This window comes from Gadus macrocephalus, chromosome 3 (genome assembly GCF_031168955.1).
Source record: "Gadus macrocephalus chromosome 3, ASM3116895v1".
Classification (NCBI taxonomy): Eukaryota; Metazoa; Chordata; class Actinopteri; order Gadiformes; family Gadidae; genus Gadus; species Gadus macrocephalus.
In genome coordinates, this window is record NC_082384.1 from 7445048 (window position 1) to 7460289 (window position 15242).

At 44.6% G+C, this 15242-nt stretch overlaps 2 protein-coding genes across 8 annotated transcripts in view; both read left to right on the top strand.

The window, feature by feature from the left end:
- cfap52 (cilia and flagella associated protein 52) overlaps positions 1–15096 on the top strand; it is a 19468-nt gene extending 4372 nt beyond the window's left edge. Inside the window, exons 1-15 of one of the 7 annotated variants that reach the window (XM_060046929.1) lie at positions 1981–4128; positions 4293–6300; positions 6767–6966; positions 7163–7299; positions 7940–8068; positions 8316–8415; positions 8779–8895; positions 10480–10580; positions 10970–11143; positions 11672–11820; positions 13299–13444; positions 13588–13742; positions 13882–13984; positions 14357–14468; positions 14757–15096. In XM_060046929.1, the coding sequence (XP_059902912.1) occupies positions 6240–6300; positions 6767–6966; positions 7163–7299; positions 7940–8068; positions 8316–8415; positions 8779–8895; positions 10480–10580; positions 10970–11143; positions 11672–11820; positions 13299–13444; positions 13588–13742; positions 13882–13984; positions 14357–14468; positions 14757–14941 (1869 nt within the window). In that variant the 5' untranslated portion in view covers positions 1981–4128; positions 4293–6239 and the 3' untranslated portion in view covers positions 14942–15096. Of the gene's footprint in view, positions 1–66; positions 223–652; positions 717–823; positions 923–1004; positions 1303–1790; positions 4129–4292; positions 6301–6766; positions 6967–7162; positions 7300–7939; positions 8069–8315; positions 8416–8778; positions 8896–10479; positions 10581–10969; positions 11144–11671; positions 11821–13298; positions 13445–13587; positions 13743–13881; positions 13985–14356; positions 14469–14756 lie in introns of those variants that run through there. The other 6 variants (XR_009524830.1, XR_009524829.1, XR_009524828.1 and 3 more) reach the window with 6 other exon arrangements.
- On the top strand, positions 4080–5398 carry LOC132453709 (zinc finger protein 239-like). Its single transcript, XM_060046655.1, has 2 exons — positions 4080–4128; positions 4293–5398. The coding sequence occupies exons 1-2, from the start codon at positions 4080–4082 to the stop codon at positions 5396–5398; spliced, it is 1155 nt and encodes a 384-aa protein (XP_059902638.1).
- Positions 15097–15242: the final 146 nt, after the last annotated feature.

A 15242-nucleotide genomic window follows, 5' to 3' on the forward strand; every position in this document is an offset into this window, starting at 1 on the left:
TCAGAACACAAAATCTCCCATTTTAATATTCTGACATATTGCGGCGGTTTCCTTTTGTTCTTTCAGACAATCGGTGCAGATGGTGGACTTCAGCCCCTTTAGCTCCAGTGTTGTGACAGGGACTGAAATGAGAGTGGTCTGGGCCTGGATACCAGAACGCTTCGCCCTCTTCAGTCCAGTTCGGCTCTTCAGTACGGCTGAACATGGAAGAAGTCTGGCTACGTGAGTCAAAAGGCTTCCCTTAAATTAGCTTGTACTGAAGAGCCATGATGCTTTGATATAAATGCCAGAGAGAAAAACAGATTTCCTGCAGTCACAAATCAAATAATTTCATATTGATGTTGTTTTATATAAAAAACAACAGTTGTTTGTCATTAATAACTACTAAAGACAAAATAAGCATCTACAAATGTGAAACTAACCCTGAGACTAAGTTGCATAACAAAGGAGACTGCATGTGTTTTCACTGTAAACATGTTTGTCTTCACAGTCTTAAACATGAAATTACTCTTGATTCAGTGTTTGAGAGTTTTTTTGGATACACCAATGTCACCGATTATAATAATCAATTGCAGTTGTATAGTAGAATTGTGATACTAAAACCATCTACGGTAGTAATACATATCATTTCCTTTTGTTGTTGTTTATAAAGATTCTACTCTCTTGTCGAGGGACACGAACCAGCTGTCTTGATTCTCAAAACGGCTGATGAAGAGGTGAGATTCTAAACGAGTTAAACATTTAGAAATTTGAACCAAGTTATTTATTGAACATGGGACATTTTCTTTGTGATAATAACACTATTTCTCCCTCCACATAACAGGTATGTGGTGGCTTCTTGTCAACTGATTTGACAGAAAGAATAAAGCATGAATCCAACGAACTAGCTTATTTTGGCACGGGCGAGTGCTTTGTTTTCATGGTGAGAAAATATCGACCATTGTTCCTTTTGACGTGACCTATTCAGTTCTTGAACACTGATGTTCAATGCTTTCTCCTTCCAGCTCCGGCCTAGCATGGAGCGCTACCAGCGGGCAATGGTCAACATTATGACGCGTGGAGACGCAGGCAACAGTGTCTCCTCCCTGTCATCTGACAGTGAAAGTTGCCCAAACATAGCCGCCGCCACCAGCCCCATGCAACCCCTGACGTGTCCTGCAGGCACTCTCCAGGATCCCAGCTACCTCACCGTCCCCTTCACAGCCTCGTCGGATGATCTCATCACTGCTAGAGACCCCAAGAGACTAAAGGAGCAAGTGGCGTCCATGTTTATAGCAGCCAGCAAAAACAAGCTTGTCATTGGTAAGCCTTGTAATGTTTGGATGATGATAAAAAATGTTTCAATGTTTTATGTTTATAGTGGTTTTATTACCTATTTAAGAAAGATCCTATTTACAGATACAGAATAAGACACATAGAAAGAAATGACCTGTACTTCTATTCAAAACACTTTGCGATGTTTGGTCAACAAAACTTGGCCAGCCAGACAGACAGGGACACCCACACTCACAAACACCCACACATCCACACACACACACACACACACACACACACACACACACACACACACACACACACACACACACACACACACACACACACACACACACACACACACACACACACACACACACACACACACACACACACACACACACACACACACACACAAACTCAACCTTTTTTCTTTTGTGTTGTCAACAACACTTGGAGTATAGCCTGGAAGTGATGTAAACTGGTGGTGTGGTTGATATGCTGACTCCTTCATTATGATGTGTGTCCATTCCCAGGTGGCGATGGGGGTCATGCACTCTGCATACACGGAGATCTTGAGAGTGGATTCACGGAGAGATGTGACACATTTCAGAGCACGCCGCTCTGTAGGGGAAATTTTAAGATCCAGTCATTGGAGGTCTGGGGGATCCAGAACTCAATTTCGGTCGTAACCAGTGAAGAAGAGCACATTTAAGTTATGCTTGAAGTAATGCTTAAGACACATTAAGTTAAGTGATTTCTTGTAATTGTATTTGTCAATTTGTATAATTCTTTTTATCATTATGCATGTATCAAGCACTTGGATTAGATGGCATTTAACTTAACCAGGATTTAAAAAAAACAAAACATTTTTGTTAATTTTGTTAATTCTTTTGCAACTTTTCAGCTATTGGGAAATACACATCATATGGCCTAATGTTATTTTAGATATTATATGTCTATGGTTATTTTAGATATCTTATCTTGAAATTAATTGGAATATTTGAGTTGGTTTACTTTACAGTAATTGTGATATTTATATATTTTTTATATACAGAAAAATAAATACCCTGGAAATCTATGTGTCCCTGTTAGAAATAATTATAGACAGGTGTTGTAGGAACTGGGCAGACTTTTCAATGATTTTGGTGGCTTCTAACTTTATTGAACTGCTCCAAGCCACCTTGCTCCGCAATCGAGCTACAAAGAAAGACCAACATTGCAGGTGTGGTGGATCATGTATGGTGCATGTAGGATCCATAGATTGGATGGTTCTCCCTTGAGGCATCATGCGGGATCATGAGGCGCGGTAATGTTTGCTGTTACTGGTGCTCCCCGCCACACTGAGGCGCTGGCGAGTCCGCGTGAGAAACCAACGACGAACGAGACATTGAAACCAAAACAAAGTCCGCCAACATTCTACTGGACTGGGGATGTAACGAATGTAAGTTATCATAATCACGTAGAAGCGTTTCATTGTCCTGTACGTTGACGCCTGACGGTATTACCACTTGTTTTAAAACACGGAGACCGTAATAGCATCCCCGTTCAATTGAAGTGCCTACTACACTGTTATGTTCGCACCGCAGCGCCCATACTGAGGTTTATTTTATATGTAAAACAATTGGATGCGGCGTTCTTCATGTGTTATACGAGTTAGATGTCTATATATGCGCCAATCTCGAAACAAGCAAGCAAGGACACAATTCTCACAGAAAAGCTACGGCTAGTCTTTACCTAGCTATATGACTGACCTTATTTAGCCAAATTATGGTCTGTACCATGGATGTATATGGCCGTGCACATGTGAGCATATGCGAATGTGTATTGATTTAGGTTCCTGGAGCTTGGCACGTACAGTAAGCATCCCTGTAATGTTATAATTTTTCCCCATGAATGCCGTTATATTCAACGAAGATTATATTCAATACGTTACTGTGCTAAGTAAGTGTTATTGGTTATTGTCTTATCAGGCTGTAGATTAGTGTAGAAGGGTTATCCCTAGCTAGCCATAAGTCATTACAATGGAAACAATAAGCGTTGGATAATCTTTTAATACACATACAATTTGTATACCTATTCCAGGGATGGGCAACTTTCATGATAAAGAGGGCCACAATTCTTCATCATCACCATCAGAGGGCAATGTGACTGTGCACTTCAACTAGACGTAAACTGAGAGAAGCTACACATTTTTGAATTTGTTGGATATGATTTCCTGTATTCTGGTGCATTTTGGGGATGGCCACTACCTACAAAATCTTCCAGATTCATAACCTATGTATAGTATGTTGATTGAACCAACATACCTTCATTTCATGTTTTCCATGCTCAAACAGCCACATGATTGGTTAGTATTTCGATCAGTGCAAAGGGCTCACATACATCATCATTCAATGATGTCACAAAACTGAAAAACAGTGGCCCAACATTAAGTGCAACAACTCAATGAACTCAAACCCAACAAGCATGATATTCACTTCAGGGCAGTTGTAGGCGACTTTAGTGGAAACCTTTCATGACTGATACCGTTTCTAAGCAAACTAGACACATGGGTTAGCCTTTGAATTCTATGAACAGATACTCTGCTTTCCTTCTTTCTTAACCAAGTTTTCTGTAACTCGATTTTTTTTTTGATTATTATTATTTTTTATTCAATAAAAACTATGTGCGGGCCTGACTGAGTGAGGATGTGGGCCGTATGCGGCCCACGGGCTGCCAGTTGCCCATCCCTGACCTAGTCCAAACCATAATATATTCAGTATTAGTGCATGTATTTTTGTGTATGTGTGTGTGTCTGTGTGTTTTATTACAGCTTGACAGCCATGGGACCAGATGCTGAAACGGTCATTAAACTAGAATCCTCAGATGAAGGTAAGAAGTAATCATGTGCTCTGTGTAAAAAAGAGGAAATAATAATATGCATCCTTCTCCCCTTAAAATGTCTCATGACACCCAGAAACCCACTACATTTTCACCAAAAACACCAAAGCTTTTATTTGAGGTAATCCGTTTCCTTGTTATGGTTGGGTCCTTAGATTGGTCCAACCCGGACGACACGCCAACTCCTGCAACGGAGACCCGCACAACCAAGAGATCTTACTCCTGCTCTGTCTGTGGCAAGCTGTTCGACAGACCGTCAAGGCTGGAGCGCCATGCAAGGGTGCACACACGCACTTGTATCCGCAAGTCAAAGTGCCGCGAGGAGAGTCCCATGCAGTTAGTAAATCTCGCCAAGGACCAGAGTTGCCTCAACAGGCCCAGGTATTACCCCTGCCCCGACTGCCAAAAAGTGTTCACCAGTCCGTCAAAGCGCGACAGGCACGCGCCCGTGCACCTGAAGAAGCCCAGCGGGCAAAATGCGTGTTCGTACTGCACCAAAGTCTTCAAGAAACCCACCGGGCTCATACGCCACGAGCGGATGCACACGGGTGAAAAACCTTTCATCTGCTCCGTGTGCGGAAAGGGCTTCTCCGACCCAGGACACTGCAAAGTGCACGAGAAGGGACACGCCGAGCTTCCGGAGAAGCCTCACTGCTGTAAAGACTGCGGCAGGTGCTACCAAAAGCCCTCCCAGCTCAGGCGCCACTTCCGCACGCACACAGGGGAGAAGCCGTTTGCCTGCGCCCTGTGCGACAGACGCTTCATTCGCTCCGAGGGGCTAAAGAGACACGAGAACTTCCACAGTGGACACAGGCCGCACAAGTGCATCGTCTGCCCAAAGGGCTTTTACACCCGCCATGAACTCAATACCCACAACCTGATCCATTCGGGGATGAGGCCGCACGTGTGCCCCGTGTGCGGCAAGGGATTCACGCAGCTGGGCAACATGAAGGAGCATGAGCGCTGCGTCCACAGGAAGACGGATCTTTACAAATGCGCAAAGTGCAGGGCGTCGTTCACGCACAGCCAGACGTTGAAAAATCATCAGCGCACACACACAGGCGAGAAGCCCTACCTGTGTGTCACTTGTGGCCAGCGGTTCGCATGGAGCCGTTGCCTCAGTAGACACCAGAAGACACATGTGCACATTCAGAAGGACCTGGAGGCCAAAGAAACGCTCCTGGCCCCGGAGATCTTGGAGACATCTTCTGTCACCGATCACAGCAGCCAGACGCTCAGTGAAATAGAAAAAAAAAACTGATTGCATGAATTGACGAAATTCGTTACAGTTGGGTGTCCAATAGACTTTGGCTGGGTTCTCTGTTGTATGAAAAACATGAATATAAAACTGCAATTGCCGCACAGGAGACTTAAATAAATGGAGACATCTCCTTTATTCCCTTGTTGTGTGGCCGGCTGACACGTTTGTCTTTTTTAAAGCCTGACGATTGCATTATTTTTTGTTTTTCTTATGCTTTATGTAAAGGTTAACGGTGTTGTCCCATCACACTACCATACGATTTTGGAATCAGGCTTGTGTAATATTATTACGACCCTGACGTCTAGGGGATAGAGGGTAACAAAGACAACTCAAACAGTACAGACACCGGATTTCAAAAGTAAACAAAAGGGTTAATTGCAATAACAATATAATATCAAGCCCTAAGTAGATCTAATAATCGAATCTATGTTTTAACAACAGGGTCGTCTAATAAAGAAATGCTTCCTTTTACTCATGATGGCAATTACGGTAATACTGAGAATGCAATCATTATCAGAAGGCAGTAGGCATATATTCATAATAAATGTCATACCAAAGAAACATTTCCAAAACTATTCTCAGGTAACAATATTGAATGGAAAGTACGCTCTTTATGCAGATGCTGGCAAATCTGCATAATTACGTGCTCGTTCGCGGTCTGCCGTCGGTGCACGGGCCCGTCGTTGGACAAGACCAATCAGCGAGAGCCCGGCTGCTTTGTTGCTAGGCAACATGTGTTTGTGTCTAAAGCGAATAGAAAAATAAATAAAATCGCCGGCGGGAGCTGAACTCGGCCTTCAAACAGGATTAAAACGTTTACATTTATCAGACACTCTTAACGATGGCAGGAGATGATCAGGACATCCCGCGACTTGAGCTGGAATCTGTCATCGGGTTCAATGGTGAGACTGAGCTGAGGAGCGACCAAGGAGCGTCACACTTAACTGGGAGCTGTGAAGTCTGTGCTATTTACTGCCTGCCCTATTCAACATATTTAACTGAATGGCTGTCAATAGTTATAACACTTTATATAAGGGTAGCTAACATAAGTTAATGCTGTAATAAATTATTATTATTAATTATTATATTGCATTAGCATAGGGAGAGTTAGGGTCATGTGTAGTGGGTTAGGGTTAACCCTATTAAATTATGTCTGGATGCATACCCTAGTCAACATTAACACCATTACCTTTATTAACATGTAGATAAATGAGTAAATTGTAAATTAAAGTATTATAGTAAATGATAAACCATTAGTTAATTGTGAATTAGCTAGTAAGTCAATGCTTATTACTGCAATAACTAATGTTAATTTATGGTTAATAATGTACCCAAACAAACACACTTTATGGTGATTTTTTCTAACAGGACATGTTCCGCGTGGTCTGAGAGTCCATCCAGACAGAGACCACCTGATCTATCCCCTGGGATGCACTGTCATCCTGAAGAGCCTTACGGATGGCAAACAGGAGTTCCTGCATGGTCACACCAACAACGTGTCCTGTGTTGCGGTTTCCAAAACTGGCTGCTATGTTGGCTCAGGACAGGTCACCTTCATGGGCTTTAAGGTGACAGTGCTATGTTGTGACACATTAGACCCTTATCAAAGAGTCGTCGTCATAGGACCTGATCTTCACTAATGCAGTCTAGATCATCACAAAATGTCTTAATCTGACTATGTTTCAATCCATGAATGTCTAGAGAGCTGGATAAATGAACTCTTCAAGCCGTCTTTGTTATCATAATGTTGACATTGTGATTCAGGCGGACATCATAATATGGGACTTTGCAAAGCGAGCCATCTACGCCCGCCTCACGCTTCACTCTGCAAAAGTGGAGGCGCTGTCGTTCTCTCCCAACGACATGTACCTGGTGTCCCTCGGAGGCCAAGATGATGGCAGGTAGAGCGCAAGTTGGTTCTCTTTAGAAACATGTCTACATGTGAAGTTTGCAGGATTAAGTGGCATCTAGTGGTGGGGTTGCAGGTTGCAATCAACTGAATATGCCTCCCCCTTCACCTCCCCTCACCAAAGAACGTAGGAGATGAAACTACGGTGGCCCCGCACAGGCCTGTTAGGTGCCAAAAGGAGTGCCAAAATAATGTCATCATTTTGAGAGCATCGCAATGCTGTGCAAAGTGAAAGTGAAAAGTTCGAAGTGAAAGGTTTCTTGATGGATTAAAAAATGTATTCAGTTATTTAGTCTGTAAAGGATAGGTGGTAAAGTAAGATGGTTATCATGATTGTTGATTGATGAATGGCACTTTGGATATAGTCCTGCTCCCTATGTAGATATAAAGGGCTCATTCTAATTTGACAATAGCACAACAATTATTTTTCTCATGGGATTATACTCAGGTTATAATTTACTTCTGGATATTAAGTTCCTCTGTTGTTTCACTAGATGCCATTCAATTATATTCGTTTGTGTGTGTGTGTGTGTGTGTGTGTGTGTGTGTGTGTGTGTGTGTGTGTGTGTGTGTGTGTGTGTGTGTGTGTGTGTGTGTGTGTGTGTGTGTGTGTGTGTGTGTTTCTCCCCCAGTATTGCAGTTTGGAACATAGAGAAGAAGCTGGCTATATGTGGGAATCCAGCCTCTGCTCACAATGCTGGGCAATGCCTCTGCCTCCAGTACTCCAACACTGATGACAACACCTTCATCACCGCTGGAAAGTGAGCACTTGACTCAGTTGTCCCTAAATAACAGTTCTTTGTCCTACATTCTCACAACTATTGTTATTATTATTCCGATTTCGTGAGATGTGTTGTATTGTGTGGCTGTAATCATTTGATGCACAAACTGCAATGTTGAAATAGTTTTGGGTGACAGTCACTGTTCACTGTGACATTGGGGTATAAAAGAGAGCAAGAGAGACTCTCACCACTCTTTAATGTATTTACTCTGTGCCCTGCTTTCTAGTGGCACATTGCGGCTGTGGGAACTGGACCTCCCAAACCGTAAGGTTAGACCCTCTGAGTGCCAGACAGGCAAGCTGAAGAGGATTATCAAATGTATTGAGGTAAGAAAATAAACATATTCTCTTTCCTCGCCGCACCTGCAGACCAAACACAAATACACGGCCAGCCAACCACACTGTGTCCTTAGAAGCCATAGCCAGGGTTACTGATAGTGTAGGTGTTATTCTGCTCTGCATGGAAGAATTACACACCCACGCACGCACGCACGCACGCACGCACGCAGGCAGGCAGGCAGGCAGGCAGGCAGGCAGGCAGGCAGGCAGGCACACACACACACACACACACACACACACACACACACACACACACACACACACACACACACACACACACACACACACACACACACACACACACACACACACACACACACCAGTGTCCAACCCCTTTGTGTTGCTATGCAGATAGCAGAGGATGATCAGTACTTCTTCTGTGGTACGACCAGCGGAGACATATTGAAGATGAACATGAAGACTGGGCTATTGAACAGCTGTGGACCAGCCAAGCAGAAGTTCAGCCAGGTAGGTTCATCGACTGGCCTCCTCCTCCTGTCCCTATGTTCAGGAAGGAATCTTTTCAAAGGTGTCACGTGTAGTATTTGGCAACAGTCTTATTAGTTAGGGTTAGGTTTGCAGAATGGATTGCAGCATCTTACCAGAATGTTGTTGTGTCCACAACTATTGTAAGAAACAAGGAAATACACAGTCCCTCCCAAGGCACTTTGGTCCCTCTTCATCCCTACCGCTTCCTATACCCCCCAAACCCCAAATCACCCCACTGAATAAGGCGTAAAGCTTACCGTTTACAGAAGTGGTTCTCAAACTGTGGTGGTGCGCGAGGCGCTATATAGAGGTACGCAGAGGAATTTCTGAAAATAAAATAAAATATATCTATATATTATTATTAAAAGCATAATAATACATACATTAACTATCAGATCATTAAAATGCGGTTTAAAATAGTTATCCTTTCCTGTAATATTTTTGTTACGATTTCAGCCTGTTCTGGTACACACATCAAACCATGCAAATTAGATGGGGCGGTAGTATATCTGCACCCCATGTCCCTAATGGGGTGAGACAGGGTGGCATCTTGTCATCTGTCTTCTTCAATGTGTACATCGAGGATCTTTCTAAGAAGCTTAAAGAGTGTAAGACTGGATGTATGGTGGGAGAGAGTCTTATCAACCACCTCATATACGCTGATGATTTGGTCATCATGTCTCCATATAGTGCTGGGCTACAGCAACTGCTTAAAATTGGCTCTAGCTACGGAGTCCAATATAACATTAAGTTCAACCTTAAGAAGAGCTTTATTATGATTGCTAAAACTAAGGAGGATCAGAAGCAAAAGATTCCCTCATTCATACTGTCGGACCGCACTCTAGATGTGGTTAAGAAGGTATAGTATTTGGGTCACATCATCACTGATGATCTGTGTGATGATGTCCAGCGCCAGTGCTGTAAACTTTATGCACAGGGCAATATGTTTGCATGCAAAAAAATCCATATGTGCACGGATGATGTTAAAGTTAGTCTCTTTAGAGCCTACTATACTCAAATATTTTACCCAGCTCACCTCTGGTGTAAATATCGCATAGCATAACTGAAGAAGCTACAGGTCGCATATAATGATGCCTTTAGGATCCTTAAGCTTCCAAGATGGACAAGTTCAATCTTTTTTTATTATCATTTTATAATAATAATTAGCCTTTTTTGAAAAAAGTTTTTTGGTATAAAATTGTTAACTGTGCCTCCTGCATGAGCTGTGTGCAGCTGAAAAGGGCCGCAGGCCTAAGCTACTGTATTTTGTTGTATTTTAAACATCATAATGGTGGTACTTGAGGAGACAAATATTTTCTGAGGTTTTACGAGGTATAAATGTTTGAGAACCACTGGTTTACAGTGAATCTCTGCTATGACGTAAATGGATTTTTCCTAAGAAATCAGTGTCAGTGTCTCAGAGGTCAATTCTCCTGCTACTTATGTTCTGCAACATCCTTGTGTGAACCGCTGTCCTCTCGGCCTAGGGGATCTTGGAGGTCTAAGCAATTCCAGCCCAATGTGACTGATTTCTCTCTCTCTCTTTACCTTCGCTCTTGGCAGGGCGTGAACGTTTTGAAGATATTAAAATCCCAGGAGATCCTTGTGGGTTCCGGAGATGGCTGCCTCACCCTCTGCTCTGGAACAACCTTTAAAACCCTCAAGTTAGAGTCTTTCTCCACCTCTGTTTTATTTTCTCTATCCCTCTCTCTCTGTCTCTCTCCCTCTCTGTCTCTCTCTCTCTGTCTCTTCACACACACACACACACACACACACACACACACACACACACACACACACACACACACACACACACACACACACACACACACACACACACACACACACACACACACACACACACACACACACACAATCGCGTTACACAAACAGATGCTTGAACCCAAAAATCCAGATCTTAAATATGTACGCATTTATTTAGTAAATGTTTATACACCATTCCTTGGTCCTTTCCTCATGGTGATAATCAATCAAACCCATCTCTTTTTGCCCCCTGCTCAACCTTTGCACCCACACACACGCGGGGCTCCAGACGCGTGCAGCTGGAGGGAGCGGTGACCTCAATCGCCATGCGGGGCGAGGGCCAGCAGCTGCTGGTTGGAACGGATGTGTCCCAGATGTACCGCTTCAGCTACACCCACCTGGAGGAGCCGGAGCTCATCTCCTCCAGCCACAGCAGCGCCGTCACGGCCGTGGCCATCCCCTAGTGAGTGGCAGACTCACACAGACACACACAGACACACACAAACACATGGATCTGCAGGCATGCATTCACAAACACACACACACACACAGGCACACACACGCACAAACACACACACAGGCACACACACGGACCGTCACGTAAGCACTCACAAACAAACAAACACGCACACACACACGTGCACGCACGCGCAAACCCACAAGCACGCACCTACACGCACTCGCAAACACACGCACACACTCACAAACACGCAAGCAACTTCCTAAAATACACAATATTGTAACTAAGTATAAGCAACGCTTCAGTTTAGTACATCCATATTCTGGGTATAGAATAACATAACAAAAGTAAAGCTTTCAAATATAGTTTTGATTAATGGTCTTCTTTCAAAGGACTGAAGTGCTGATAAAAACCTTAGTCTCTCTCCTCTCTCTCTCTCTCTCTCTCTCTCTCTCTCTCTCTCTCTCTCTCTCTCTCTCTCTCTCTCTCTCTCTCTCTCTCTCTCTCTCTCTCTCTCTCTCTCTCTCTCAGCGGTTCTTCAGAGTTGTTTGCCACCTGCTCCAAGGAGGACATCAGGGTGTGGCACGTGGATCGCTCCAAGGAGCGACTCCGCATCACCGTTCCCAACATGACCTGCAATGCCCTGGACATCATGGTGGACGGACGGAGCATCATCAGTGGTAGGACCCCTGTATTGGGAAAATTATATTTTCATACTTTCTCTAAATGGCATTTGTTGGTATGTGCCATTTCCTTGAGCTCCTTTGGTGGGGTCAAGGGTCAAAGGCTCCAACTCGGATGGAACGGCTCCCTCTGATACACACATGAGGGTTACCATCTATTATTGACTACCATCTGGTTAACCAATGCTATAGTTGTATTGGGGAGCAGAGCTGTTCTCAGCATCCTGACAACACTGTATAAGAAGTCCTTTCTTTTGCCCATGCATTGGACTTCTCCTTGCGGTGCTCTTAGAGAGACGCAGGGCGAACTCCCATCTAAGGCCTCGGATTATTATGTTTGTTTTATTGTTTGCTATATGTTTGTTGTACCTTTGTTGTATTTTATTGTACCTTTATTTCTTAATTAAATTAGCCTAATTGTTATAAATTCGGATTACTCTTTACTCTTACTCAGTTTAGACAGGATTGATTGACATGGCTTGATATTTCAAACACACCCTCTGCTGGCCATGGCTGCACGCAACAGGAGTGTCTGTACTTCTGTCCTTTTATCTGACATATATCCCATGTCCTGGTCCCTTTATCCTAAAATCTGAAGACTGATGGCACACAAAGCAAGACCGTTGAGGGAGGGAAAGTAAAACAACCATCCCTGCTGTCTGCATTCAAACTCCCGGAAGAAGGAGAAACACGTTTATTTTCCCAGTAGAGACGTTTTAGGATAATTACACTGTAAATTTTAAACTGGCCTTCCTTGTTATGGGTGCATATCTCGTGTTGATTCTGATTGGGTTTCTTAACACACGTTGTGTACCTTTACCAAAAACGGTACGTTTAGTCAGATCCATTTTGAGATCCTTAAAGGCACCCAGTGCAACTTTATGTAAACATTCAATGAAAAATAAACATTCAATTTCTAGTCTTTTTTACACGTAGTAAGTTTCAGTAACTATTACATATCGACATTCAAGGAGCAAAGATGAGACGTCGTTGTGTGGTGAGAACTGATAGAAAATCGTAAACAACAACAATCGCCGGTGGGGAGAAGCCATTTTTCCATTGACTGGAAGCCTGCTTTATTTATTGTAGGTTACAAAAAATAAAGAAAATGGCGGCATTGTTGTTGTGATCGATTTTGTATCAGTTCTCACCACACAACGACGTCTCATCTTTGCTGCTTAAATGTCGGTATGTAATGGTATGGAGTTATTGAAACTTACTACGTGTAAAAAAGACTAGAAATGGAATGTTTATTTTTAAGCCTCGAAAGTTGCACTGGGTGCCTTTAAATCCAATATATTCTTTCCACTTTAAACAAGGAACGATGCGATAATGAAGCTTTTTTAAATAACAATACACAGATGAAATGTAGTGAAGGGGAAATGGAGGGAGGAAAATAGCGCCTCTTCATACTCACATCACTGTACTTGTGGAACCAGGAGCATGGGGATGATTCAGCGGCGTCTTTCCCATAGCTTGGAACGACGGCAAGATCCGCGTGTTCGCCCCCGAGAGTGGCCGGACCCTGCTGGTCATCGACAACGCACACAGCATGGGGGTGACCGCCATCGCCGGCACCAGGGACTGCAAGAAGATCCTGAGTGGAGGGGGAGAGGGACAGGTCAGTGCCCTGGGAGGACACTCTGTATAAGAGTACGGAAGGAGACTGTAGGTCGATTAGCACTATGAACAGCCAATCGCTACAATGCATCTGTTAGACTTGAATGAAGGGATTTGAGTGCCTGGCCGGCCTCCCATCTGCAGGTGCGTGTGTGGGAGCTGCAGCAGGGGGGCTGCCACCGGCTGCTGGAGACCATGGCCGAGCACAAGGCCACCGTGACCGACATCCAGATCAAGAGGAACGACAAGGAGTGTGTGACGGCCAGCAGCGACGGAGCATGCATCATCTGGGACCTGGTGTGAGGGCTTGAGACCGGACACACGCATGCGTACACATGCACACGTACACGCGTTCACACGTACACACATTCACAAGTACACACGTTCACACGTACACGCGTACACACTGGGCACACACTAAGACAGCTATGTTTGCAGGCGCTACGTCAGGAACCAGATCGTGCTGGCCAACACCCGGTTCCGGTGTGTTTGCTACCACCCAGAGGAATACCAGATCATCACCAGTGGCACAGACAGAAAGGTGAGTGGCTGCACCTCACGTTGTGGGTCAACGACGGCTTGATCGTGATTCACTCGTGTTATCCAGAGAAGAGGCTTTTCATGGTCGGCCGGGCTGTGACTGAAAAAAGTAGACGAGGCGAAAATACACTAAAATCTCTTTTATGTTCCGGCACAGCTCTGCAGCAAGCTGCACCTGTTCGCATAGCGTAGTGAAGGCATGTGGGATGTATGGATGAATGCAGGACTCTCGTTCTATCATTCCTGCTCTCTCCCTCTCTCTCTCTTTCCCCCTCTGTCTATTTTATTTCTCTATCTTTGTCCATCTCTCTCTCTCTCTCTCTCTCTCTCTCTCTCTCTCTCTCCCCTCCATCACTCCCTCTCTCCCCTTCAGATCGGCTACTGGGAGGTGTACGACGGCGCGGCCATCAGAGAGCTGGAGGGCTCCCAGTCAGGGGCCATTAACGGCATGCACGTCTCCCAAGACGGCCGCTACTTCATCACGGGTAAGAAACCACACTGGACCAGCTGACGTTATGAAGCTTTTAAAGACCCCCACCGTGAGAACATCTCACACGACAGTAACTGAAAATGAATAAGCTATAACTGCAGCTACAATGCAAGCCACTAGAGTACGCCAATGGGACACCGAGCGTCAGGTTTAAAATCACTCCATTTATTTTGGTCTTTTGCTTCAGCACAAAGAGGCAGCGTTCCTGATCAACAATTCATAACTATAAGTATTACGATGCGCACACAACCACTCCCTGGATACCTATGTTTCCCCCGGGCAGGCGGAGACGACAAGCTGGTGAAGGTGTGGAGCTACTCGGAGGGCGAGGTGACCCACGTGGGCGCGGGCCACAGCGGCAGCATCACCTGCGTCAGGCTGTGTGGCAGCAGCCGCACCCTAGTGACCACCAGCTCAGACGGGGCCATCCTGCGCTGGCGGTTCCCCCACCCGCTCTCCTCCGACTAGGGGCCCGGCCGGGGCCCACCGCTCGGAGGAGGAACCCCTGGAGCCTTGAGACCACCGTGAGGCTGTGCCGCCGTCCTCTGAATGACAGAAGCAAAGGAGCAAGTTTTAAGTGCCGTTATGTTTATAGGATGAAACATAAAAGGGATTTACGTTTATTTTCCCCCTGTCTACTTTTTCAGTCATACTTGTACGTAGGTAAGATAAAAGGGGACTTAATGATACACATAGATATCGAGAGAGGTGCAATACACAGAAGAAATAGCACATGAGTTTGCTTTTGATTTTGGAGGCCAATACATCC